Genomic DNA, 27,383 nt, shown 5'->3' on the forward strand with positions numbered 1-27,383 from the left:
CTCACAAAGAGCCATTCCCCCCATCAGTGTAGACCGAAGCTTATCCATTCCTTCTCATCTTGTGAAGTTCCTGTCCCTCTTTCTCCATGGCCCAAGATGGGAATTGTGTGGCACCTGCTCCTGGGGCTGGCAGGTTTTCTCCTGCAGGGAAGCCCTGATGTCCCCTTCATCAAAGCTTCCCCCAGCCCCACCCCAAGGGAGTGAGGAGGCCACAATTTCTAATGAGGGCAGGACTGAAGAGACTGAAGACGTTTGTTTCATGAAGAGCTTAATACTGTATAGCCAGGAGAGATGAAGAGGCTTCAAATTTTGCCATTCTGAGAGGAAGCAGTGGTCTCAGAAATTCCCAATATACTCCAGTATTAGGTACTTAATAGACACTTATACTTTAAGAAAAACTCTCCCACTTAGAATCCAACCACTCAGCCATTTTACGTACCACTAAAAAAAAAAAACTAGTAGAATAAGAAAACCCTCGAGCTGGAAGGGACCTTAGGGGTCATCCTTTTCTTGAATTCCCTCAGTGGCATTTGAAAGCAATTGCCCTACACTGTGCCTAAGGACACCCCCCCACACACATGCATATGAAAAATAATCCTAGCCATTAGCCCACTGGAATTTTCCATAAGCACACAGGGGTCCAAGATGTGGAACTCAAAGGTTAACCCCCCATGCATGCATGACAAATAATGCAAGCCCCTACAGCTTGTGTAGTGGCTACCACTGTTCTGCTCAGAAAGGGCAGGAGAAGAGCACACAATCACAATAATCCTGCTTCAAACACCAGCATGTTCTGCACTGATCCCAGAAGGACCCTCGGCTTTCCCTTCCACCTGGCACCCTCCTCTTCACACCTTCCTCGTGGGGTGGAAGCTCCGCAGGAACAGGGGCTGTCTGACTTTTCTGTTTGTATCCCCTTCACTTCACACAGTGATGGGCACACAGTAAGCTCTTACTAAGGGCTTCATTCATTCATTCATCTCCTCTGGGAAGCCTTTCTTGACCTTCATCATTGACCCCGCACTGTGTTTTATTTTTTTGCATTACGAACTTGGCAAACAACATGAACACTTCACAATACAAAGAAAAAAAAACCAGAAAAAAAAAGGCCCGAATATGAAATGGTGAATTCTGTTACTAACTTTTATAGACATGACTGGACACAGTAGCAGAGGCCAGGCTGCTCCCCTCACCTGAACAGAGAGCACACTGGGTCTGAAGTCAGAAAGACCTGAGTTCAAATCCAGCCTCATGTACTTCCTAGCTGGGTGACCCTAGGCAAGTCACTTAACCTCTGTTTTCCTCAGTTTCCTCATCTGTAAAATCGGGGTAATGACAGCACCTCCCTCCCAGGGTTGTGAGAGGATCAAACGAGATGATTTTTGTACATCTCTTAGCACAGTGCCTGGCACACAGTAAGCATTATACAAATGTTAGCTATCACTATACTATTAGTATTATTGTTTAATAATAATACTATCTTGCTCAATATTGCACACACAAGTCAACAACAGGTTAACAAGCATTTATTAAGCACCTACTATGTGCCAGGCACATACAAATACAGACCCTGCCTTCAAGGAGCTTACATTCTAACGGGGGAGGACATCACACAAAAAGGAAGCTGAAAAGGGGGAGGAGGAAAGAGGAGGTAGAAGTGTCAGCAATGGAGTGAGACTGGGACAGGAAGGAGCCAGGCTGGCCTGGCTGGGTCAGAGGGACAGGCTCCTTCCAATGTGTGAAGGCCAGGGTGGGACAGGCTTTCAAGGCACAGGTGGCTTCTGGGGCCTAGCAGGGACGGCCCTGCTGAGCATCTACCCCCCCCCCCCATTCTGAAGGCTGCCTGATGCCGGGACCGGCAGGATCAGTGCTAGCGGTGGCCAATAGGGGGAGCACGGACACGCCAATGGTGAATTCACTTAACTTGGTCTGGCCGAACTGCGGCCTTGGGGATCGAGAGAGCTGGCTATTGCTGAGCCAGGCACGGAGACGTGAAAACTCCTGGAAGAGGGCGAAGGAAGGCCGGGAGGCCTGGAGAAGAGCAGACGCCGTCCCAGACGCCAACGACAGCGTCTGAAGGTTCCTCCAGGAGGCAGCGCTTCCGTGCGAGAATGACATGCGATCTGCCTGACCGAGTCCCAGAAGGCAGGAGAGCAAGGGGGGAACAGACGCCCGAGGACTCCACCACCACCACAGTGAGTTACTGACATTACAGACGGAGCAGCGCTGGCTCCAAGCCCTGACGAGGAAGCGTGCCATCCGCCTCCGGAGAAGGAACTGACATCGCTGAACACAGACTGAAGCCTGAGACTTTCCGCTTTCTCCTTCTTTTAGTCACGTCTTATACAAAATGACTAATACGGAAATTTTTGCGTGATTGCGCATGTACAGCCTGTATCAGCTTACCATCTCGGGGAGGGGGGAGGGGAAGGAGAGCGGGATAGAATTTGGAAGTCAAAACTATAAAAAAAATGTTAGAAATTGTTTTAACATGTAATTGGGGGGGAAATAAAATATATTAAAATAACTGAAAAAATGTTACTACTATGAATTCCTGATTCATTGAGGAGGCAGGTGAGGCCACATTTGTAAAGCCTATGCCAGCCCAGCCGAGTCAGCCCAAGGCTGAGCCCAGCTTACCAAGCAGGAAAGATCGCAAGTGGGAGTTAGGTCAGTCAGCCTAGTTAAATCAAAGCGGCCCCAGGGGATTCACTTTTAGGTCCTTGATACCAGAAAGGTTGGGAACTGCCTTTGTGGAAAGGCTGTCTATTCTGACAAAAACTCCTCCGTGGGGATAAGGGTCCGTGCATTGGGGTTGGTGGAGAGACGTCAGGGGGTCTCTGAACATGACTGCGGGAAAATGTCCTCTTTATTTTCACTGATGTCCACCTGAAATTTAGCATTTCCTTCAACAAGGACAAAATTATTCTGAAAAGGGGTTCACAGAGTTCCCCCAACTGCCGAAGGAATCTGTGACAAAGGGAAGAGCCCCGTTTTAGCAGTATTGACGTAATCTTCATCATCGTCATCTCACATTTTAAAATCACGGAGAAGTTCAGAAGGCAATCTTGGTCATGACAGTGAGCCCGCATCCCACTCCTGAGCCCCTCCCACAGCTGCCTCCTTGAAGAAGGAAGTCCTTCTTTTGGTGCCAGAATCTGCTGCCAAGCCTTGGGCCCCTCTTCCAGTCTTGCCAGCCTGGCAAGCAGTGCCTATCACAAAGCACAGAGCTGCCTGCTCACCCAGTAACTTGGCTGGGAAAGGCCTATTCAAAGCTTCCAAAACTGACCTAGTTCTCACAAGTTGCAAAGCTGTTTCCTGCTCCCTCTGGTCTTATTTTCTCTAAATAAACGTTACTTCTCTTTGTGAAATCTTGGAATTTTTACCGTGAAGGTCATCAAAGAGCATGACTTCACATTTATCAGCGCACATCGTTGTACAGGAGCCTGGATAAAGCAAATCCAACACAGTCCTTGTCCCAGAGAAGCTCATGCCCCAAGAAAACCAGTGTGAGCCATGAGAAACAGAGAAAGGCCAACCAACCAGAGACTGCACAAACAGGATATTTTATTAAATTCAACAAACGTTTATGGAACACCTATTATGCACTGAGAGGCCTCACCTTCCAGGTCTGGTTCCACTGGGAGATAAAATACATTGCAGATACGTAAATTTAAGGCGATTTGAAGAGGAAAAGAACAGCGACAACACGAGGGGCTGGGGGTGGGGAGGGAGTAAGGGAAGGCATCACTGAAGAGGGGCCACTTTAAACTGAGTGTTCCAGCAGATAGACTAACAGGCCTAATGAGAAGGGGACACTGCAGGCTTAGGGGAAGAGTCTGCAGGAAGGCCTAGAGATGAGAATTAGAAGGCCAAGCTCAGGATAGGCCCAGTGGGCTAGAACACAGTGAATGCAAAGGAGAGTAATATAAATGAAGACTGAACCAGTTGGGCTGAATCCAGACTGGGAAGGTGCTTGGAGACCCCAGAAACAACACAAAGACATGAAGGCCTTGAATAGGAGAGTGACCAGGTCCCACCTGTGTCTCAGGAGGATTATTTGGCAGCTGGGTGGAAAACGGAGTAAGGAAGGGAGAGGATGGAACGAGAAGGCCATTGTTGCAATATGCCATTACCACAGGCCTGGCTAAACAAGACTGGGGGTCTTGACAGGGGAGTCACAGACCTCAGCATCCTTCTAGTCCAATCTACATCCCAAAGACAATCCCTACTACAAATGGGGTAAATGGTGCTCTAGTCTTTGTTTGGAGGCGTCCAGGGAGGGGGGATTCATTACTTCCCAAAACAGCCTATTCCACTTTCATTTAGCTTCATCACTTCCCACCTGGCTGACCTCTCAGATTTCATGATGTCCAGAACTCATCGTTCTGCAAGATGAAGTCAACTCCGAAACTCTCCCCTCCTGAGATCCTTTCCCACTCAGCTGCAGAACTTCATCGTGCCCTCTTGCCAGGAAATCTGCCCCCACCCCACCTGTTTTGAGCTTCTTTTTATGTGTTTTCCCCTCCATTAGACTGTAAACTCCTTGCAGGCAGGGCCTGTCTTATGCCTTTCTTCAGTGCTTGGCACAGTTCCTGGCACACAGTAGGTGCCTAGTAAATGTTTATTGATGTAGCTCTAAAGGTTAGGAGTTTCCACATGAAGACTAAATCTGCCAATGGCAGGGCCAAGATGGCAGAGGGACTGGAAGTCTCTTCTCCACCAAGCTCCTCTCCACAAACTCCTCCTTAGGGATCTAGAAAAGGCACGAGACTGAAGCTTGATGGAGAAATCTAGGAAATGCCCCGGTGAGTCCTTTGTCCAGCCCGCTTAGCAGAGGGAGATTTGTGGACAGTGAAGACAGCTGGAGTCAGGAACACACTGCACTAGCATCGAGGGAGAGGCTGGGGACCAGGCCAAGAAGGGGTCTCACATCCAGACCAGAGCATTCCAACCTCATGCAAGGTGTGGAAACAGGTGCCCATTGACAGCTTCACCACCCATTACTCAGAGACAGGTCACAGACCCAGGTAAACTGAGGTGGGGCCTAGCACCCGGGGTGGCCTAAGCCAGGATATGGCGAGAAGCCAACAAGCCCCATGGTTCAGATTCAAGGAGAAGAGCACAACCTCAGTTCCAGAGTTTCACCCTGACTGAAAGCTGCAAAGGAATAACTAAGGCAGGAATCCTAAACCAGGGAGAAGCCTGTCCCTCTGACCAGTAGCTGGCTGAGAGGGTCTGAGTCCAGGAGCAGTCTATGGATGCCCATCAAGAGCTTGTAGAGCTCAGACCGGAGGAGCAGCAATCAGGCTTTGCCCTGGATCAGGCAGCACTGAAAGGGGAATGATCAAAGAGGGAATGTGCATTTATTAAGCACTCATGTTGTACTTTACAAACAGCTCATCTGAAAGCTTGCAGATCCCCAGCCTGAACTGTCCCCACCAATACTCACCAGACTCAAGCAGCAATAGGTCTAGCCCAGACCTTGCCCCAGAATTGTGTAGGGCCAAGCCCTAACGTCAAGTCAGAAGTCAGGAAGTAAATTGGAAGAAGGAGAAAACAAAAAGAATCTCACCCCCAAAAAATGTTGTCATGGTGACAAAGATGCTCAAGACACAAACCCGGAAGAAGAGAATGACTTCAAAACATCTACATGCAAAGCCTCAAAGGAAAACACAGCTTGGCCCAGATTCAACTGACATTCAACTGAATTAACCACTTGAGGTAAAAAAAACAAAAACAAAAACAAAAAAACCCCTTTGCCTAAGCAACTGATTCCCTGAAAATCAGAACGGACCAAACAGAAGCCAATGAGTCTATGAGACAGCAAGAAATATTAAAAACAAAGTCGAAAGACTAAAAAAATAAGGCAAAATGTAAGATATTTCATATCAAAAAACACCTGACCTGGAAAGCAGGTCACGGACAGAAAATTTAAGAATTATTGGACTTCCTGAACTCCATGATTAAAACAAAAAGCCTTAGACATCTTATTATAAGAAATATTTTTTTTAAGGAGAAGCAATGGAGTTAAGTGACTTGCCCAGGGTCACACAGCTAGTAAGTGTTATGTGTCTGATGCCGGATTTGAACTCAGGTCCTCCTGAATCCAAGGCCTTATGCTCTATCCACTGCGCCACCTAGCTGTCCCTTATTATAAGAAATCTTAAAGAAACCTGCCTCAATCTCTTGGAACCAGAGGACAAAGTAGAAATAGAAAGGATACAACAGCCCCTCCTGAAAGAAACCATGAAGAAACAACTCCCAAGAACATCATGGCCAAAACCCAGAGGTTCTAAGTCACAGAGGAAATACAGCAAGGAGTGAAAAAGAAAGAACTCAAGCACTGGGGAGCCACACCAGGATCACATGTGATTTGGCCACCATGGGTAGAAGCAGAGAGGCATAGGAAATAAGCTTACAGCCAAGGTAACTTACCCAGAAAAATTCAGGATAGCCCTTCAAGAGAAAAATATGGGTCTACAGTGAAATAGCGGACTCACAGGCCTCCTGACAAAAGGACCAGAACGGCATAGAAATTTGAGGTTCAAACCCAGGAGTGAAGAGAAATAAAAAGGTGTCTAGAGATGAAAAATTCACCAGGGCCCAAACAAGGATCAGCTGTTCCATTCCACGGTGGGAGATGATCCATGTGTCCCCTCTCTACCCCCCCCCCCATAGAGGGCCATGGAGGGAGTCTGACTTGACAAAAGGCCTGGGAGTGTGTCTATTATGCTTTGATGACCATGAAAGAGACTGGAAAGAGAGGGGAAGAGGAACACACTGGGAAGCAGGCAAAGGCATCACACATCATGGAGAGTACAAACAGAAACCTTTACAAACAGGAAGGAAGCAGGCAGTGGTTGACACTTGAACCTCACTCTCATCTGAACTGGTCAAAGGAGAGAAGGAAACACACAGACACAGTGGGTACAGAAATACATTTCATTCAACAGGAAAACAGGAGAGCAAAGGGGAAGGAGGCAGGGAAGAGAGAGAAGAAGGATGGAAGGATTACTCTGAAGCAAAACAAACCATATCTAAGGAGGTGCAGAAATATTTACAGCTCCTCTGAGGTGGCAAAGAAGGGGGATCTGAGGAGATAAGTGGGATGGAACACTGTGGTAACCCCACTGAAATGATGACAGGGATTGTTTCAGAGAAACCTGAAGACTTCTAAGAACTCATATGGAGTGAACAGAAACAAGAACAACTTACACAATAACAACAACATCGTAAGGACACACAGCTCTGAAAGCCTTTAGAACTCCGATCACCATAGGGGCCAGCCATGATTCCAGTGGACTACTAATGAAACATGCTACTTACTCCCCTCCTGACAGAGAAGCAAAGACACAATGAGACACATTTTGTGGGGCATAATTTGTTTTGCTTAACTCTACATATTTGTAATGGGGGTTTTGTCTTTCATTCTCAATTGAGGGGAGGTGTCTGAGCTACAAGGGAGCGAAGGTAGATTTCTGATGATTGAAAAAAAAAATTTCGAGGCGGAGCCAAGATGGCGGAGTGAAAGCAGCTACGTGCTTGAGCTCTCCCCCAAACCCCTCCAAATACTCATAAAAAATGGCTCTAAACAAATTCTGAAGGAGCAGAACCCACAAAAAGACAGAGTGAAACAAATTTCCAGCCCAAGACAACCTGGATGACTGATCAGAAAGGTGTATTGCACCGGGCTGGAAGCGCAGCGCAGCACAGTGCAGTGTGAGTACACAGGCCTTAGCAAACCTGGAGCGGGCCTCAGAGGACTGAATCTTGGGCAGCTGTGGAGGTTTCCAGACTCCTCAATCCACCAATGCCAAAGACAACTTAGAAGGTCAGTGGGAAAACTCTGTTTCTGTCAGTGGTCAGAGAGGAAGGCAGGGTCTCAGCTCCATTCCCCAAGAGCGCGGCCCTGGGGGTGGGGCAGCTGCTTCCCGAGCTTCCAGCCCACAGACTGAGGGGGAATCCAGTGGCTGATCAGGGAGGGACTGCAGGGATCTCTTTGCCAGTGCTGAGGCAGGAATCTCTTGCTTTGCCCGTGTGTGGATCTGGGTCACAGTTCTGGGCAGCGGTGCTGGGGTGAGGAGGAACGCTGGCATAGTGGAGCTTGTAGTGGCTGTGGAGAGGAACCCCTCCTCACAGTTATGGGATAGAAAGGAATACTTGTGGTCACAGGCCAGGAAAGGAGTAAACACCTCGCCCCTTATCATACCACCTTGGAAGAACTGAAAATTTACAGGTCCCTACAAGTATCTCTGAAAACAGCTGTACAAACCCCTGAAGCTTGGGACAGTACATTCTCCACATTGGAAGCAGACTCTTACCTTAACAAAGAGTTTAAAACTCAAGTAATTGGCTGGGATCATGAGCAAGCAGCGCAAAAAGAGTCAGACTATATTATCTTACTTTGGTGAAAGAAGATCAAAATATACAACCAGAAGAAGACAACAAAGTCAAAGCTCCTACATCCAAAGCCTCCAAGAAAAATATGAATCAGTCCCAGGCCTTGGAAGAGCTCAAAAGGGATTTTGAGAAGCAAGTAAGGGAAGTAGAGGAAAAACTGGGAAGAGAAATGAGAGTGATGCAAGAAAATCATGAAAAACAAGTCAACAGCTTGCTAAAGGAGACCCAAAAAAATACTGAAGAAAATAACACCTTAAAAAACAGCCTAACCCAAATGGCAAAAGAGGTCCAAAAAGCCAATGAGGAGAAAAATGCCCTAAAAAGAAAAATTGGCCAAATGGAAAAGGAAGTCCAAAAGATTACTGAAGAAAATACTTCCTTAAAAATTAGAATAGAGCAATTGGAAGCTAGTGACTTTATGAGAAATCAAGACACTGTAAAACAAATCCAAAAGAATGAAAAATTAGAAAACAATGTGAAATATCTCATTGGAAAAACAACTGACCTGGAAAATAGATCCAGGAGAGAGAATTTAAAAATTATTGGACTATCTGAAAGCCATGATCAAAAAAAGAGCCTAGACATCATCTTTCAAGAAATTATCAAGGAAAACTGCCCTGATATATTAGAACCAGAGGGCAAAATAGAAATTGAAAGAATCCACCGATCTCCTCCTGAAAGAGATCCCCAAAGGAAAACTCCTAGGAATATTGTAGCCAAATTCCAGAGTTCCCAGGTCAAGGAGAAAATATTACAGGCTGCCAGGAGGAAACAATTCAAGTACTGTGGAAACACAATCAGGATAACACAAGATTTAGCAGCTTCTACATTAAAGGACTGCAGGGCATGGAATATAATATTCCGGAGGGCAAAGGAGATAGGATTACAATCAAGAATCACCTGCCCAGCAAAACTGAGTATAATCCTTCAGGGGAAAAAATGGTCATTCAGTGAAATAGAGGACTTTCAAGCATTCCTGATGAAAAGACCAGAGCTAAACAGAAAATTTGACTTTCAAATACAGGACTCCAGTGGAACATGAAGAGGTAAACAGGAAAGAGAAATTATAAGAGACTTATTAAGATTGAACTGTTTACATTCCTGCATGGAAAGATGATATTTATAACTCATGAGAACTTTGTCAGTATTAGGGTAGTTAAAGGAAAAAAATTATATGCATGTATATATAGATAGTTAGATAGAGGGCACAGGGTGAGTTGAAGAGTAAGGGGTCATATCTGGAGAATAAAATTAAGGGATGAGAGAGGATGATACTCGGAGAAGAAAGAGAGAGGTAGAATGGGGTAAATTATCTTGCTCCCTACTGCCACTTCCAGGTTCTTACCACAACACCATCACTCAGCAATCTCTATTCCTTTGAGGTTCAATCAATCCATAGCTATCAAAATCCTGGTAGCTATTGTCTACCACCCTGAACGAGGTTAGTGCCTAGCTCACAGTCTTTCTCTCCTCAGCTGCTATCTCCGTGCTTGGAGACTTCGCCATACGTACTGATAGCCACCCCACAGTTCTTCAACGTGCTTCTTTTCCATGACCGAGTCTCCCACTTGACCTCAGTCATACACCCATGCTCCATTTCCCTGTACGTGAACTCTCCAATGTCCTTATATTACAGAATAACCCATTGTCCTTCCACCTCCCCCTCTGTCTTGCTATCCCAAGCCCTGCTCTTTGTCCACACCAGGACTTCCAGTCCCTTGATCCCTCAGTTTTTTCCAGGCCATTGTCCCTGCACTACCTACACCGTCCTTTCCCATCTTGACCCTTCCTTGGTGAACCACATCAGTTCCACATTGTTCTCTTCTCTTGAGTCTCTTGTCCCCTTATCATCTCACCGATTGTGCCCGGCCAAGCTTCAGCCTTGGATTATTCCCTCCCTCTGCTGCCTTTATTCCTACACAAGTGCTGCTAAATGAAGCTGGAGAAAAATCACAAAATGTGCTGCCGGGGTCCACTCCAAAGTTATGTTATATAACTTCAACTGGGCCTTACCTGCTACAAGGCAATCCTTGTGCCCCTCCCTAATTAACTCACTTTCCCAACTCTCCAATGGGCCTCTTCCAAACTCTTCATCCCTCCTCAAACCTCTCATGGCTCCCTCTCCTCTCATTCTCTCATCTGAGAACCATGTCTCATGTATTACAGAAAAAAATTGAAACCATTCACCAAGAGCTCCCTTTTCCACTCTCCTCCTCATCTCACATCACTCAATGTCTTCTGCCACCATCTCCTCCTTCCCCTTGTCTCACCTAATGAGGTTACCTTTCTCCTTGCTGAAGCAAGCCCCTCTACCTCTCACTCTACCATCCTCACTCTATCATTTATCTTCAGTCTCTGCTTGCTTACTGGCTATTTTTCTCCTGTCTATACACATGCCCATGTCTCCCCCATCCTAAAACAATCCCTGCCTTGATCCATCCATCTCTGCTGGTTAACATCCCATTTCTCTCTTCCTTTTTGTGGCTAAGCTCCCTGAGAAGCCATCTACAACTGATGTCTTCTCTTCCTTTCCTCCCACTCTCTTCTTAGCCCTCTGCTGTCTGGCTTCTGACCTCATCATTCCATCTAAACTGCTCCCTCCAAAGTCACCAATGATCTCTTAGTCACCAAATTCGATGGCCTTCTCAATCCTCATGCTTTGAGACCTCTCTGTAGCCTTTAACCCTCTTGATCACTCTCTTCTCTCTAGATTTTCCAGATGCTTCCCTCCTATCTATCTGAGCACTTCTCAGTCTCCTTTGCTAGATCTTCATCTAGATCACCCCCATCTATCCTAGGTGTCCCGAGGAGCTTGGTCCTGGGCCCTTTTCTCTTCTCTCTCCTATACTATTTCGCTTGGTGATTACATCAGTTCCCATGGATTCAATTGCCATCTCTATGCTGATGATTCTCAAATCCATCTATCCAACCTCAATCTTTTTTCTGACTTCCAGTCTTTAATCTTCAACTGCCTATCGAATTGGATATACTGTAGATATCTGAAACTCAACATACCCAAAACTGAATTCATTCTCTTTCCCCCAAAATTCTTCCATTTCCAAATGTCCCTATTTCTGTTGAGGGCACCACCATCTTCCTAGTCACCCATGCTCGATTTCACCTTTGTCTTCTCTGATACTGCCCCTAACCTCACACGGACCCCATTTCCTCATGCCTGGATTACTGCAATAACCCGCTGACTGGTCGGCCTGCCAATAGTCTGTCTCTCCCCACTCCAGTCAGCTACCAAAGTGATTTTCTTAAAACGCAGGTGACCGGGTCGCCTCCCTACTCGATCACCTCCTAGATCCAATATAACACCCTCTGCTTGGCACTCCAAGCTTTTTATAGCCAGGCTCCCTTTGCCCCTCCCCTTTTCCACTTGTCTTAAATTTTCCATACCCCTTCCCATTCTGATATCCAGTGACGCTGGGCTCCTAGCTCTTCCCAGCTACTTTGTCACTGGCTGTTCCCATGCCTGGAACACGCTCCCTTCTCATCAATACCTCCTGGCTTCCTTCAAGTCGCAGCTGAAATCTCAGCTCCTCCAGGCTTCTAAGCCTGTCCTGGTCTCTCTGAATTCAAGCATCATCCCTCTATAGATTGTTTCCTATTTATGTGATAGATTATTCATACAGTATACATACAGACAGTATTTACACCTTGTCTCCCCAGTAGATTGTGTGCTCCTCAAGGGGAAGGAGGTCTTTGGCCTTTCTTTGTATTCCCAGTGCTTAGCACCATGCCTGGCACACAGAAGATACTTAACAATGTTTGTTAACTGAATGCCGCTCTTGGCCAAGAGAAGGGCCACCTCTTCATGTGAGACAGGGCTGGGGGGGCAATAGAAAGGGAAGGCATCTGAGTGATATGAGAAGAGGAGTAGAGAGAGGGAGCTCTTGGCGAATGTCCTAAATCTTTTCAGTGAAACATGAAGCAATGCTCTCGGCTGAGAAGACGAGGGAAGGGTGGCCACGGAAAGGGTGAGGAGGGATGAAAAGGTCTGGACGAGCTTGTGACGAGTGGGATTTGTTGTTTAGTCGTTTTTCAGTCACGTCTGACTCTTCATGACCCCATCTGGGTTTTGTTTTGGTTTTTTTTTGGCAGAGATACTGGAGTGTTTGCCATTCCCTTCTCCAGCTCACTTTACAGAGGAGGAAACTGAGGCAAACAGGGTTAAGTCATACAACTAGTAAGTGTCTGAAGCCAGATTTGGACTCAGGCCTTCCAAAGACTCTAGGTCTAGCCCTCTATCCACTGCACTGCCTAGCTGCCCCACACTTAGTGGGACAGTGAGTTAATTAGGAAAGCAGAAAAGGATTGGCTAGCAGCAGGGAGGGCCCACTGTGGAGTTATCTAACATAAGTTTGTAGTGGACCATGGCAGCATCTTGGTTTCCTGAGTTTCTCCACCTTCGTTCATCAGTACATGCACAGGAGTAGAGGCGATGGGGGGCGGGGAGGGGGGAAGGCATGACTGGGCACCGTCAGTGATCGGATAAGGTGACAAGGGACTCAAGAGAAGAGGGCAAGTGTGGAGTCGAACGGGTTCACCAAGGGGTCAAGATAAGGAAAGGGGGATGTAACCAGTGTAGGGGTGATGGCCTGGGAAAAATGGAGGGGTCAAAGGAAGGGAGGTCATGGTGTAGACCACAGCTTTGGTTTGGGGAGGCCCAGGGAGAGGTAGAATGACAACCGATTATTGCCAGATCAGGGGATTCCAGGGTCCATGAGCATAGAAGCAGTGCGTCTATGGATGAGGGGAAGGTCAAGGGTATAAACATCTCTGTGTGTCGACGGAGCAGGTGGAGGAGTAGGCTGGGCGACACAAGCAAGCTGAGAAGCTGTGAGGTGGGGCATCTGAGGGAGTGTCACTATGTAGGCTGAAGCTCTCTAGTAGATGGTAGGTATTGGGGAGGAGAAAAAGACCGTGAGCTGGGCACTGAGTTTGTTGAGGAAGGAAGGGAGTGGCCTGGAGGGTGGCAAACAACAGCTACCAGAGTTTGGAATGGATGGTGGATGTGGATTCCTCAAAGGAATAGAGATTACTGAGCGATGGTGTGATGGCCTGGAAGGAGCAATGAGGAGTAAGGGGCATTTCAACTCCCCCAACTTTACCAGTGAATCGAGGAGAATGAGTGAAAGTACTCCTAGTGCTGGCCTGGAAACCAGGGAGTCAGTGTCATCAGGAGGGAGCCAGGTCTCAATGAGAATCAGAAGACTGAAGGAATGGGAATGGAAGAGACGTAAGATGAAGGCAAGTTTGCTGCCTATGGAGCAGGCATTCCAGAGGGCACAGAGAAAGGGGCAAACCCTACTCCATGCACAAGTGACCTCATTCCATCCCAGCTTCTCCAGCAGCTTGCCCCCTCTATCATCCCTACCCTCTCACTAATCTCCAGTCTCTCCCTGTCTTCTTATAGCCTGTTTCCCTACCACCTATAAACATGGCCATGTCTTCCTCAATCTCAAAAAACACTTACTTGGTCCATCTATCCTTGCTAGTTATCATTCCACATCTCTCCCTTTTGTGGCTAAACTCCTTGAGAAGGCCATCTGCAATGGATGCCTCCATTTTCTTTCCTCTCACTCTCTTCTGACCTCTCTGTATTCTGGCTTCTGACCTCATCATTCAAATGAAACTGCTTTCTCCAAAGTGACCAACGATCTCTTAATATTCAGATCGAATGGTCTTTCCTCAAACCTTATCTTTCTTGTAGCTGTTGACAGTGTCAGCCTCTCTTCCTTAACACTCTCTTCTTTCTAGGTTTTTGTGACATGCCTCTCTTCTGGTTCTCTTCTATCTCTCTAACCATTTCTTCTCAGTCTCCTCTTTCTCCAGGTTGCACTTGCTAACCCTGGGTGTTTCCCAAGGTCTTGTCCTGGGCTCTTCTCTCTTCTCCCTCCATATTATTTCGCTTGATGATCTCATCAGCAACCATGGATTCAATTATCATCTCTATGAGATGATTCTCAGATCTCTCTCTCGACCTCCAGGTTCAATCTGCCATTGTCTATTGGACATCAAGAGCTAGACGTCCCATCAACATTTTCAAGTCAACACGTCCAAAACTGAACTCATTATCTTCCTCCCCCCAAAAAAAAAATCTCCCTTCTTCCTAACTTCCTTACTATTATCAAGGGCACCATCATCCTCCCAGGCTCCCAGACTCACACCTGGGGTCGCCCTCAACTTCTCTCTTTCTCCAACCCCCCATATCCAATCCTTTGCCAAGTCCTGTCATTTCTGTCTTTGTAATATCTCTTGTGTATACCCCCTTCCTCTCCTCTGACACTGCCACCCTCTTATCTCCTCATTTCTGGACTATTGAGATGTCCTTCTGGTTGGTCTTTCCCTCCCCAGCCCTTCCTCTTTCAGCGTCAAACTGATCTTCCTAAAGCTCAAATCTAATCATGTAACTCCCCTTTCCAGTCAACTCCAGTGGCTCCCTATTATCTCCAGAATCAAATATAAAATCCTGTCTGACTTTTGAAGCCCTAGATAAATTGGCCCATCATGCCTTCCCAGTCTTCTTATACCTTCTTCCCCACTCCCCAAGCCCTCTATGATCTAGTGACATTAGTGTCCTTGCTGTTCCATTTCCCCACTCCCAACATTTCTATTTGCTGACCCTCATTTCTGGAGCTTTCTCCCTCATCTCTACCCCTTAGATTTTCCGGATTTTTTCAAGTCTCAGCTAAAGTCCCACTTTCTACAAGAAACCTTGCCCAGACCTTCTCAATCTTTGTGCCTTCCTTCTGAGATTATCTCAAATTTACCCTTTATAAATCTCATTTTACTTCTCTGTTTACCCTTCTCCCCCCTTAATCTGTGAAGGGATTGGGGTTTGGAGTTTTTTGCTTGTTTCTGGCCTTCTTTGTATCCCCAGGGCTTAACACAATGCCTGGCTTGCAATAGGTACTTAATAAATGCTTGTTAAATGACTGAGTGACTTTCTAAGATCAGCTCACAATCCTTGTGATTCCCTGTCACTTATCTGGCCATCACTTCCCTCCACTACAACGTACGTTCCTAAAGAGCAGGAACTGGCTACTTCTTTATTTATAGTTCCAGAACTTATTACAGTGCTTGGTACACAGTAGGTGCCTAATAAGTGCTTTTTTATTCTTTCAATCCACAAATACTTCTTAAGTACACAGGATGTGGTAGGTGCTAGACACACAAGCAATGGAACCATTCCAACACTCAATGAGCCACTATTCTCTCTGTGTATATCAGGGGGAGATATAAATGCCACTGCCCACATGGCCCCATTCACTGCTTGGGGTTCCAAGGCAGAAGACCCGACCCACAACAGGAGCTCTCAGGAGCAAAGGGCCATTCCAATTCTGTGATTTAGGAGCCGCCTGGGTGAACCAGCTCCTCCCCTACTGAGGCTACAGCTCAGGAAATCCGAAATTCCTTACCCCCTATTTTACTGTCTTTTTCAAAACCGGTGAAGTGGCCCATGCTGAAGTTGGCAGCAATAACTGATGCCAGTGACAAGGCGAGAGAAGCCACAAACCAAAAAGCTGTTTGGTGAGCATACTTCCCCATCCCATCCCCTTCCTCTTACCTGATCTTGAGGAAGAACCTCAATTTAAACAGGAGGCCTTTTAATTGAGTACCAAGATTTGCAAACAGCACAATCCCTGGTACATAGTAAGTATTGAAGAATGTTTTTCTCCATTCCACCAGTATTCAAACTCAACTTGACAGCATAAATACTAAATAATGCCAGAGTGGACCATTCCTATGTCCCAGGTACCCTCTGTAATAAACAAATGAATTAAGGGGAACAAAGGAGAGAGAGGAAGGCCTACAGTAGAAGAGTAATCTGGTACTCCTAGAATCCATTCCCTTCAGCTGTTGATAAGCTCCATTTCAGTTTTCTTCATTCACTAGACTGGATTAATGACACTATACTTGGAAAGTTCTTTTACATTCTTAGAAGAAAGTTGTTCTATTTGTGATGTTTTGTGTTATGTTCAAAACAGCAGACTTTGAACCTGAGGAAGGAAAGAAAAGGACCATGTCTACAGAAGAATAATTCAATGGCTTCAAATTCTTGAAAAATTAGAAAATTATTTTCATTATCGCCACTATTTTTTCATGAGTTGATTTGAGGCTTTGGGAAAACCACTCTTCCGTGGTCGTAAGCTACTCACAAAAGGCAACACAAGGCCGGCAATTGAGGAAGCAGAGGCAGCAGCACGGCGTCAAAGCCAGGGAGAGGGTGGCACTGCCAGGAGGACAGAGCCCACAAAGCAGCTCTTCACTGACCCGAGACATCTGTTTTAAAACCAAGAAACTCTAATCAGGCGAAAGAGCAGACGTCAAAGGCGAGAAGCAATCTCGATTGTGGGCTTTATGGAAAGCCCTCCCCAAGTACTGCCCAGTCCAAGGAGATTCCCAGCGCAGGGCTGGACCTCCAAAAAAACTTGCATATGTGACCGCTCAATTTGCCCTGAAGGCTATTCTAGGGAATTGTGCATGAACAGGCTGATGGGTGAGGGCAAGAATTCTTGGCATATGATGCCAGGCAGTTTGGAATTTATTTGCAATGTTTTGAGGACCTGAGACAAACAAGCAGGGGCTTTCGTTTTCATTGCCCAGAAGAGTCACTTTTAAACTAGGAAGACAGTTCAAGGAAAAGGCCTACACAATCACAACACTTCACAGGTTTATTTGTAGCCAAAGATGAAGACAACATTTTGCCTTTCCCTTCAAATATCTAAGTTTGACCTGCATCTATCTATCCTCTCAGTAAAACCTGCAAACGGAAAAACCCACTTAGTCAACAAAAAGGCTCTTCTTCTCGTGCCTAGAGAAATTCTAACACCTTTCCTCGGCCAGTTCTGCTAACCTACCACTACTTATAACCAGCACAGATGTTGGTGACTTCTTCTTCTAGCCCCTCACCATCCAACTCCCTTCATTTAAATGAAGCAGTTGCAGAGACAAGAACTATTTTAAGGAGTTGTGCATGAACTGGCTCTGAGGAGGAAGAGGTCTTTCAAAGAGCACATCCTGGTGGGAGAGATGAACTAATGAAGTTCATACTTCCCTTTTCCCTGACAGTTCACTTCATGACTCTGGCATACATCCTTTATGGTCACCTGAGTAGGTATTGTCAAGCCTTCTCAAATCAAAGCTATCTGACTGAAACCATGTTAAGAGTCACTCCCATGGGTCCCCTGACATAAGAAGTAGAATGGGTTAGTGGAAGGAATAATAACACAGGGTAAGGAGATTTGGAATTTCATACTTAACAGGTGTGCATAAGTAAATTAAACTCTGTAACCCTCAGTTTCCTCGTCCATAAAATTGATATAATAACCCTTGAATCTCCTACCTCAAAGGGTTGTTGAGAGGAAAGCAAAATCCTATATAAATATAAGCTGTTTTATTCTTTAAAAAAAAAATCAGAAAGCACTCCCTAGTGGGGATTAATCATGAAGTTAGTCTCACTTGGCAGCCAGTAATTACAGCCACTTAGGCATCACTATTCCCTGTTACTACCTTCACAATGATGGGATCAGCAGATGGGAAATGCCAAGGACAATTCTCTAAAACTCAGTAGGCAAAGAGAGCTAAGGTTTTCTCCCAGACTACATAATGGAGAGAAATCTCTAAAGAAAAAAGTACTGAATTTGGGATCCACAGAGCAGATTTCAGTTCCCAATTTAAAAACAATCCATTAAGTGGCCTCCATGACAGTCTTTCTCTCACTTTGCCCATTTACAATTTATAAGGGAGAGCTCTCCCAGATAAGAGCAGGGGAAATGCTGGCTTTAGGAAGCACTTCGATGAGCTTCAGGCAAACCCTCTAAGTAACAAGCAAGGAAGTTTATTATTCCAAGCCTTTAACGGCAGGGCAAGGAAGGACAATTTTCTCAACCATTCCCCAGGTCACTGATTAACAACATCACAACAACACAACTGGAAGGAGTTTCTGACTAAGTGCAGCTATCTTTTCCATATCTCCAGGGTTAGGAGCAGTCCCCACCCCTTGAGCTGGAACATCCGAGTAAAAATTTTGGCCTTCCCTTCCTGCCAGAGAAGAGGTCTGAATTACTATGCTACTAAAAGATAAAATATGTTGATATTATACAATACTATACATATATTTTATGCATTTCTGAGTTTCTAAATGTTTTCTGTGTCATCTGCGGCTTCCGCAAAAATCCCTAAAAAATCCCATTTAATTTTTACGGCAACTCACGACATGTCAAAACCAAGATGGGGAACGTCGAGATGCGGAAGGGATAACTGTACTCCAACCCAGCCCTGAACACAGATCTCCAATATGATAAACCTGACAAGCAGTCCTCCAGCCTGCGCTTGTAGAGCTCCAGTGAGGAGGGCCACGAGTTTCCCCTCACAGCTCCCAGTTCCTCCCAGGGTCTTGTAAGCAAGCTTCCTTAGAAGCAGGCTTGCCTCCCGAGGTAGGACAGCAGGCATTGTCAAGATGTTTCTCCTGAGGGGAAGAAGAAGGGGTTTCCCTTCCTAGGAGGTCTTCCATGACCCACTTGTTTGATTTTAGCCTGGCCTGGATTTCCCTCCAGGTTCAACCTGCTTTGGACTCTGAAAAATCAATGCAATGCTCTTTAAAGGCAAACAAATGTTTCCTGTCACTATTGCAACAATAAAAACAAACAAACATGAGACTGTTGTTGCCAATTTCCTAAAATATAGCTGTTATTTTATTACTACCTGAGTACGGCCCCCAACTCTAAGAAGGAGCCCTCACTTTAACCGGCACACAAGTATTGGCTGCATTCAGGAAGGCCGTCGGAAGGCACCTGGTGTCGTGGGGAAAACCAGTGTGTTTGGAGTCGGGGGAACATGCTTCTCTTCTCTGTGCCTCATTTCTTCATTTGTGCAACAAGATGACAATGTCCAAGGACTGCGGGCTGTGAATGCACACCCCTCTATGGTCCATGGGGTCCCAAAGTGTCAGACGTGACGAAAACACCTGAACAACAGCCGGGATCCAAGGAGGTCCCTTCCAGCTCTGAACTCCACAGGCCGAAGCTATTTTCTCTGGAATAATAAGCAAATAAGGCAGCCATCTCAGTTCTCGCCCCCCCCCCCCGAGACTCCCAGGAAGAAACAACAGCACGGCTAACATACGCTTGGTATTTGCTTGAGGAAAGCCAAAATCTATGAGCCTCCCAATTTCTTACTCCGTATTAATCAAGGTCTAACCCTTCTTCGGGCCTGCCCCATGGTGTTCATTTCTGTCCTTCTAATTCACACACGCCAGTGTGACATCGTCACCCCAACAAATTGAAATGTTTTCCTCCGTATTTCTATCATCTGCTTTATGATACTGGTGTTGACAACTATATGAACACAAACATTTGTAATAGGACATTGGCATCTATCATATTTCATTGTCGCTCACAAAACATTTCCATCACTCGCCTCACTACATATATTGGTTGTATAGATTTTTAAGCTAACTTTGAGAAAACTGGAAAAAAATTTTTTAAGAACTTAGTGATATTTTTTTAAATCTGGAAAATTTTCCAACTCTCCTCTTTCGTCCTTTTAAATGCCCCAAGTGGTTTCTTCTTTTCCCTTTCCATGCATATACAATTAGGCATCTGCAGGTGAGAGAGCCTTCTAATCTCCCACCATCAAGAACAGACTCTTCCATTAATTCTCTCTCTTCAAATATCAGCTCCGATTCTATCATCCTCATCCCTAGTTCAGTCACATCTGCTTCTTCCACCTCGGCTCATAGAGGCAAAGTTAATTAAACTACCCTAATGTAAAAGATCTGCGGGAGGAACTTGAGAGAGCCTGTACCAATTTGTTCTTCGTCAGTCAACTGCTAGCCAAGAAGAAATCACCACCCCTACATCTGGAAGAGCCCTAGATACAGAAAACACTAGATCAGGCCTGAAACAAACCTCCCCAGCCTCCCTGTCCACTACTGCAGGCTGGACTGGGTAAGGCTGAGGGAGAGGAAAGAAGACAACATTTAAAGGGGAAAAGACTTGGGATGAAAGAGAAGCCACTGCCTCCCAAGGCAGCTCAGGCCACTTTGGGACCACTCTGTTGGAAAGACGCCAAGCCCAGGAGACTCTTTGGCAATTTTCACTCTTGGCCCCTGAGTCAGACAGAACACAGCTAAGGCTTTCATCTAAAACAAACAAAAATTCTCCACGTAAATAAGGTCCAACAGTCATGATCAAAACCTCAAGAACACTAGAACCTACTCACCACTATGTTCCAACTCACGCAGCAAACAACCACTGGAGAAAGTCACTGTAGTAGAGCCTACCCAAGGGCTACAACCTAACGTTTTGCATAGTACCGCCAAATTAAACAAGGAAATGATACTACCTCACATTTTCCCATACTACAGATTTTTTTAATGACAAAACAATACTTAAATAAGCAGTTAAAAAAATCTCATGAGGATTAAGGAAAATGTACCACATTAAAATAATAAAAAGTTACCTAAGCTTGAGGAATACAATACTATTCAATTCTATAAATCAAATTATAGGGAAAAGAAAGTGCTATCCTCCTGTCGACCCAAATCCTAGAAAAACTGTGTTGTGCCAGTATTTTACCCCATTAATTTCCTTTAACTGTACAAAAATGCTGGCACGATGAAGGGCAGAAAGCAGAAGGGAATGGCTTGACTCCTGCCTCTGACATTTACCGGTCACCGGCCCAAGTCTATGTCTCAGATTCAGAGCCATCAGGGACCTCAGAGGTCACCTCATACAACACCCTCATCTTCTAGGTAAGGAAGCTAAGGCCACTCCTTAGAGAAGCAGGGACTCATCTGAGGCGTGGAGCTGGGATCCCACCCCAAGTCCTCAGCTTCCAAACCCAACAGTCTCCACTGAACCCCAGTTCCTCCTACTTCACCTCTCAGATCCTATTTCCTCATTTGTAAAATCAGTATAATCAATGCGCAGAGTTGTGAGTCTAAAACGCGCTCGGCAAACCCTAAAGTGCCGTCTAAATGTTGTTTGTTGTTCAGTTGTGTCTGATTCTTCGTAACCTCATTTGGGGTTTTCTTGGCAGAGACACTGGAGTGGTTTGCCATTTCCATCTTCAGCTCTTTTTACAGATGAGGAAACTGAGGCCATCAGGGTGAAGTGACTTGCCCAGGGTCACACAGCTAGTCAGTGTCTGAGGCTGGATTTGATCTCAGGGAGACGAGTCTTCTTGACTCAAGGCTCAGCATTCTAGGCACTATGGCACCACCTATAACTGCCCCTAAATACGCCATGTAAATGTCCATTGTTAATTGTAAGGGAAAGAAAATACAATTTCTCACTGCTACTCAACCTGAGTCCCCAAAAAGCAAATTCTGACAGTCTTACTGTGATCCTTACTCACTGCTCTCCTGCTGGGGGCCCTCTCCTCCCTAGGTTTTCCTGCGTCCCAGTTCTTCTCCCTTCTCAGAGCCTCCTCGTTCTTATCCATCACACAGACAGAGCTCTAAGGGTTCTATCCTAGGCCTGTTCTCTTCCCCCTCAGTGACATCAGCTGCTCCAGGCTTCATTCTGATCTCCATGCCAATGGCTCCCACATCTCTATCTCCAGGACCAGATTCCAGTGAAATTCAGTTCCACATCACCAACTGACCACTGGACATTTCAAACTGGACGCTCCCAAAACACCTTAAATTCAATGTGTGCAAACCACAAATCATTATCTCTTTTCCACACATCCAGCCCTCTTCCAAACTTTCTTATTTCTGTCCAAAGATCACCTCTAGTGTCCAGGTTCACAGCCTCGGCTTCGCTCTCGACTGCTGCGTCTCCGTCACCCCCATATCCAACAAGCTGCCAAATCCTGCTACTTCTACAGTTATCTCTCACTCCTGTCTTTGACTCTGCTTACAGTCTTCGTTCCCTCTTAACCAGACTATTTCAGCAGCCTCCAGATCCATCTCCCTGCCCCAAGTCTCTCCCACTGCAGTCTATCTTACACACGACAGATGTCCTTCGTAAAGCACAGCTCCACTGGGGAGCTTTGAAAACCCTCCCCGAAGCAGCCCCATCCTATCTCTCAGGCTCAGTGTACCTTCCATCCCCTCCATATTCTGCAGCCCAGCCATCTGGCCTGGTCTCTGTCCCTTGCATATAGTACCACTCTACTTCCCACTCACAACTGTCCCCTCCTCTCCTCCTGCTCACAGAATCCTTTTCTTCCTTCATGACGCAGATCAGGTATCTCACATGTGAAGCTTTCCTTAATAGCTCCCCCCACACACAATGCGAGTGCCTCTCCCCTGTTATCCATCTTGTAGTCATCTATTTATTTTCTTTATAAGAAAAGCCAACATTTACATAGCCCTTTACAGATATTACCTCACTTGACCCAAACAATAATCCTGTTATGCCCTCTGTTATTACCCTCCTTTAACAAATGAAAACTTTGAGGTTCGGTTAGTTAGATGAAGGAGTTTGCCCAGGATCATACAGCTGGTGAGCATCTGAAGCGCAATTTGAACTCAGCTCTTCCTGACGCCCACTAAGCCATCCTGCTGCCACTCTAGCTGCTCTGTACGTAGTTCTATGTGACCTCCTCATTCCCTGTGATTGTTTCAGGACTTGAATATGTCCTAGTGGAGCCTGGCCCAGTGCCAGGTACTCATCTGGCCCTTAATAAGTGCTTAATGGTGACTGAGTGAATCATAAATGAAACTGCCCATGAGACCCTGGACAAGTCACTTAACCCATTCAAGCCTCAGCTTCCCTCATCTTTGAACATGAGGTAATATGGACCAGGCAATCTTCTAAAGTTCTGCTCCAATTTAAACCCTTCTAAATAGGATAGGGTTACTCACTACAGGCATCCTTGTTCAAGAAAACCCACCAACGAAGTCAAGTTCAGTGTAACAAAGACCAGGATTTGGTGTTCTCAGCTTTCAATCCTTCAAACAGGTATCTCTTTGTCAGTGTCATGCTCCATTCACACAGGCCAACTGGAACTTCTCTAGGACTTAAGAACTGCTATCATCCCCAAATTAGCCATCATCTCGATGCCAAGCCAGCCGGCCATGGAACAAAGGATGAATCAAAAGGGGCTACTGGTTTAACAAAAGGATTCCAAACAGACTTCCTTTAACTAGAAATTCCACTGATGTTCTATAAATATGACCAATTAAATGACATTTTTCATAAACCTATTTATTGTATAAAACAAAACACAACTATATTTACATAGCCATATCCTCTTCTCCTAACCCTACTGTACCTCTACAGGGCAAACTGGTATAAACAGTACAATGGGGCAATCCATAAAAAACAACTAATTCTGGCAATGCCATAATTAGCCAAAAATGTTATCTGAGGGACACAACCTATTTCTCCTCATCTCCCCTCTTATGGGATAAGAAAGCAAAACAAATCCATTGGCACTGGGTTAGAGGCAAAGCAAAACATAACAACATCTCCAGTCTTAGGACTTAGAAAGAGACCAAGAAACAGGTCATATTATCAAAAAATATATTGATATTACAAAACACATATGACATCCTACTACCTAAAACCCCATATATGTTGGGAAAGTTCTATGTCATTTGGCCCATAAACCATTCAGTTTAATGTTTAATGGCACAAAGAAGGAAATCTCTATTTCTATACACTAAAACTCTGTCAGGATTAGAAAACCAGGATTTTTTAAAAAAGTCAGAGAGAAGGGTCATGAAATGAGGACCTGTCTACTAGTTGTGTGACCCTGGGCAAGTCACTTAACCCCACGGCCTAACCCCCCCCAAAAATGAGGAGCTGTCTCTGCTAAGGAGAACAGTCCATACTCTTGTACACTGTGTTGTACCCATTCTACGGGATGGGAATCCAGTTAGTTGGGTTTCCGTGTTACTTGTGATACAGCCAAGCCAGGGAAATGAATCACGCAGTCCTATTAGGCCACAGAGAAATAACTGCATCAAGGCCATTGGCAGCACGCCCTCAAGCCCAGCCCATGGGCGTCCACAGGAGCCCGGAGCTTCAGGACTGGGGCTGTTGGCTAGTTTGCTCCCCTCACTCTCAGTCTTCCCCCTGTAGAACCTACTCCAGAAATCTATAGCATGTATTGCATCACCACCAGAAAAAAATTATTTATATAAAAAGAATAAGGTCTTATCAGAGGACTTCCTAGGTCTCTCTTAAGCCACAAATACAGCCTTAAAATGTTTTCAACTCATTCCTAATGACCTGGAAGGAGCAGGGAAAGGCAACTGCTCTAAGCTAAATTTGTGGGAGATGGGATGTTCCTCCTGCGTTGAAGCAATGCCTCCAAGGAGACAGAGAGAAGACCCTTACACAGTGGTCTGCACAGAGTTAGGCTCTCCGTGAATGGTCCTTAACTGATGAATAGAAGGACATCTGCAAGCACAAAAAAGGATAGTTTATAATGCCTATAAGAAGAACAAATCTTTCTGGTCTAGGGGGTGAGGTGGGAGTTTGGAGTCAAAGAACCCAAGTTTGACTCCCACCTATCCGACCTTGAAATGAGATCGTGGGACTGGACTATTTGGAAGGTCCCCTCCAGTTAGAAATCCTATCCTCTCTCTATATACACTAAAGGCACAAATCAAAGGGCCTCCACCAGATTTCATCTTCTTTCTGTTTTTAAATCACCTTATCCTAGCATTTATGCACACAGGGAAGCAGACAGATGTTATTTAAAAAAGAAAAAGGACTGGACTGGACATCATTACACTTCAATTCAAGTCTTGCTTTTCCCTCTTATGAGCTACCTAACTCTCCCCTGTCTGGGCCTTTTTCTCACCTGTGGGTTGAAGGGTTTTGACTAGATTTTCCCCTTCCAATTCCAAAAAAGACCTAATGTCTTCACTTCCTCAGAGACTATGTGAAAGTCTCTTACACTATTTGGTTGGTCGCCAGTTTCCTCATATGTATAATGAAGTTACACTGAAATATCACAGGGCTCTGATCCTAAGGTCCACTATCTGTGGTCCATGAACATGAATGCATTTTTATTTTCACCAGCCCCTAACTGAAATTTAGCATTTTTTCAATTATTTAAAAACAGCATTTTAAATTGCTATTACACATATACAATGATTTAAAAACACAGAAGGAGACACTAGCTTCACTAGACAGTCAAAGGGGGCCGAGACACAGAAAACGTGAACGATCCCTGGAGTAGATGCTCTCTCTTAAGGCCTGGGGAAGTCTCATATTAATAAGTGGGCCCTGAGGGAGAGGTGGCATCCTGAGGGGCAGCCTGTGGCCCAAGGGGCAAAGTGCTGGTCCTGAAATCAGGAAGATCAAGCTCTCCCAACCTCCCCGCTCACAGAGGATCCCAGAAAAGAGAACCTTAGAGCGCAAATACTGAGATCCAGAAGGGGGAAGATAATAATAATGATAATGATAATAACTAGCATTTGGATAGCACTTTAAGGTTTGCAGAATGCTTTATAAATATCATTTCATTTTTGCCTCACAGTTGTTTACAGTTGAGGAAACTGAGGCAGACAGCGGTTAAGTGACTTGCCCAGAGGCAGGCGGCTAGTAAGGGACAGAAGCCGGATTTGAATTCGGGTTTTCTGGGTTGCAGGTGCAGCAGTGTACCCACTGCACCCCCTAGCTAGCCCTAAGTGACCTGCCCAAGGTCACCCTGGAGAAAGAGGCAGACAGGGCCGAGAACTGGAGGCAGGCCCAGGACTCTTAAGGGCAGCGCTGCGGCCCCTTCGGGCACTGGCTAGCGGCGAGCCCCCAGCAGGGGAGCAGAAAGTGAAATGGACCAGGTAGAGAAAACGCTATACAGACAAAAACCAGCTGTCACTGTTATTGCCTTCTCGCAACCAATCACAGAGCCCGGATCCGCCCCTGCGCCCTCCCCCACCCGCGTCGGCCCCCCCTCTCTGCCTCCCTCCGGGACCACACACCCCCAGGGAGCATGCGCACTCGCCGCCGGGCCGCAGATTCCCCAGAGGACGCGCTCACCGCCTTAGCGGGTCCGGGACGGGCGCAGTTACGGAGGCCACCAACGCGGGGCTCGGCAGGAGCGCCCCGCCACCGAGCCCGACCACTCCGGCGGCAGAGGCGACAGAGGCGACAGAGGCGGCAGCGGCGGCGGCGGCAGCCAGGGCTCCCTTCCCCTGCCCAGGAGCGCCGCCGGCAACGCCGTCCTGGGGCATCTTCGCGCCCCGCGCCTGGCCCTTCACACCCTTCCACCCACCCCAGGCGGAGACCCGGAGAGACTGAGCTAGCGACGCCGCCAGCTCCGCGAGCCGCTCGGGGGCCCGCCCCCTCCGCGCCTGCCGGCCAATCAGCGGCGGGGACGGGCCGAGCGCGGGAAGCCTGATAGGTGGGAGAAGAAGGCGGGGAGAGAAGCTCGAGCCCCCGGGGAGGGAGGGGGGATCGCGCTGCTGAGCCCCGGGAGCCTGGCAGGCGCGTGGCCCTGGTAACTGACACTGCCCCGCCCCTGCAGCCCGCCTGCCACGTCCGAGGCTGGGCTCCCCGCCGGGGCCGGCCTCCGCGGGGGTTTCTCTCCCATTCCCCTTTTTCCATCCGGAGGAGCCAGTGGCGGGGAGGGGCGGTCGCTGCTGCTTCTGTCGAGAACCCCAGCCTCTTAGAGCCAATACGAAGGGTAGCCTTTATGTAATAGCCCGGCGTTCAAATGTGACCTCATCGCATCGTCCCCGGGAAGCGGAGCTGTTACGTTTTACAGTGCGGGAAACTGAGGCCAGCGTGCCCAGGGCTACCCAGCTAGGAAATGTCTGAGGCAGGACGTCGGGTGCAGGGTGCTCTACCCCTGGACCACCTTGCGGCTTGGGCTGGCACACAGAAGCAGCCTGTTGGTGAATTGCATGTGCTTGACGCTGTATCCCGTGGTCTTCTGCCTTGTCGCTCCCCCACCATGGCCTCCAAGAAGCGGAGCTGGATTTGCTCTTCCCAGTCATGCAGGAGTGCAGACGCGTACCGGGGAGTAATCAAAAGCCATTTATTTACCCTGGTGGGGGGAAA

At 46.6% G+C, this 27,383-nt stretch overlaps 1 protein-coding gene across 1 annotated transcript in view; it reads right to left on the reverse strand.

Annotated features, from left to right (window-relative positions):
* ZNF638 (zinc finger protein 638) overlaps positions 1-26,611 on the reverse strand; it is a 147,362-nt gene extending 120,751 nt beyond the window's left edge. Inside the window, 1 exon segment of the mRNA XM_021001129.2 lies at positions 26,361-26,611. Within this exon segment, the coding sequence (XP_020856788.1) occupies positions 26,361-26,554 (194 nt within the window). The 5' untranslated portion in view covers positions 26,555-26,611.
* Between the last annotated feature and the right edge of the window lie 772 nt (positions 26,612-27,383).

The sequence above is a fragment of the Phascolarctos cinereus genome, unplaced genomic scaffold (assembly GCF_003287225.1).
Source record: "Phascolarctos cinereus isolate Bilbo 61053 unplaced genomic scaffold, phaCin_HiC Scaffold_2;HRSCAF=192, whole genome shotgun sequence".
NCBI lineage: Eukaryota > Metazoa > Chordata > Mammalia > Diprotodontia > Phascolarctidae > Phascolarctos > Phascolarctos cinereus.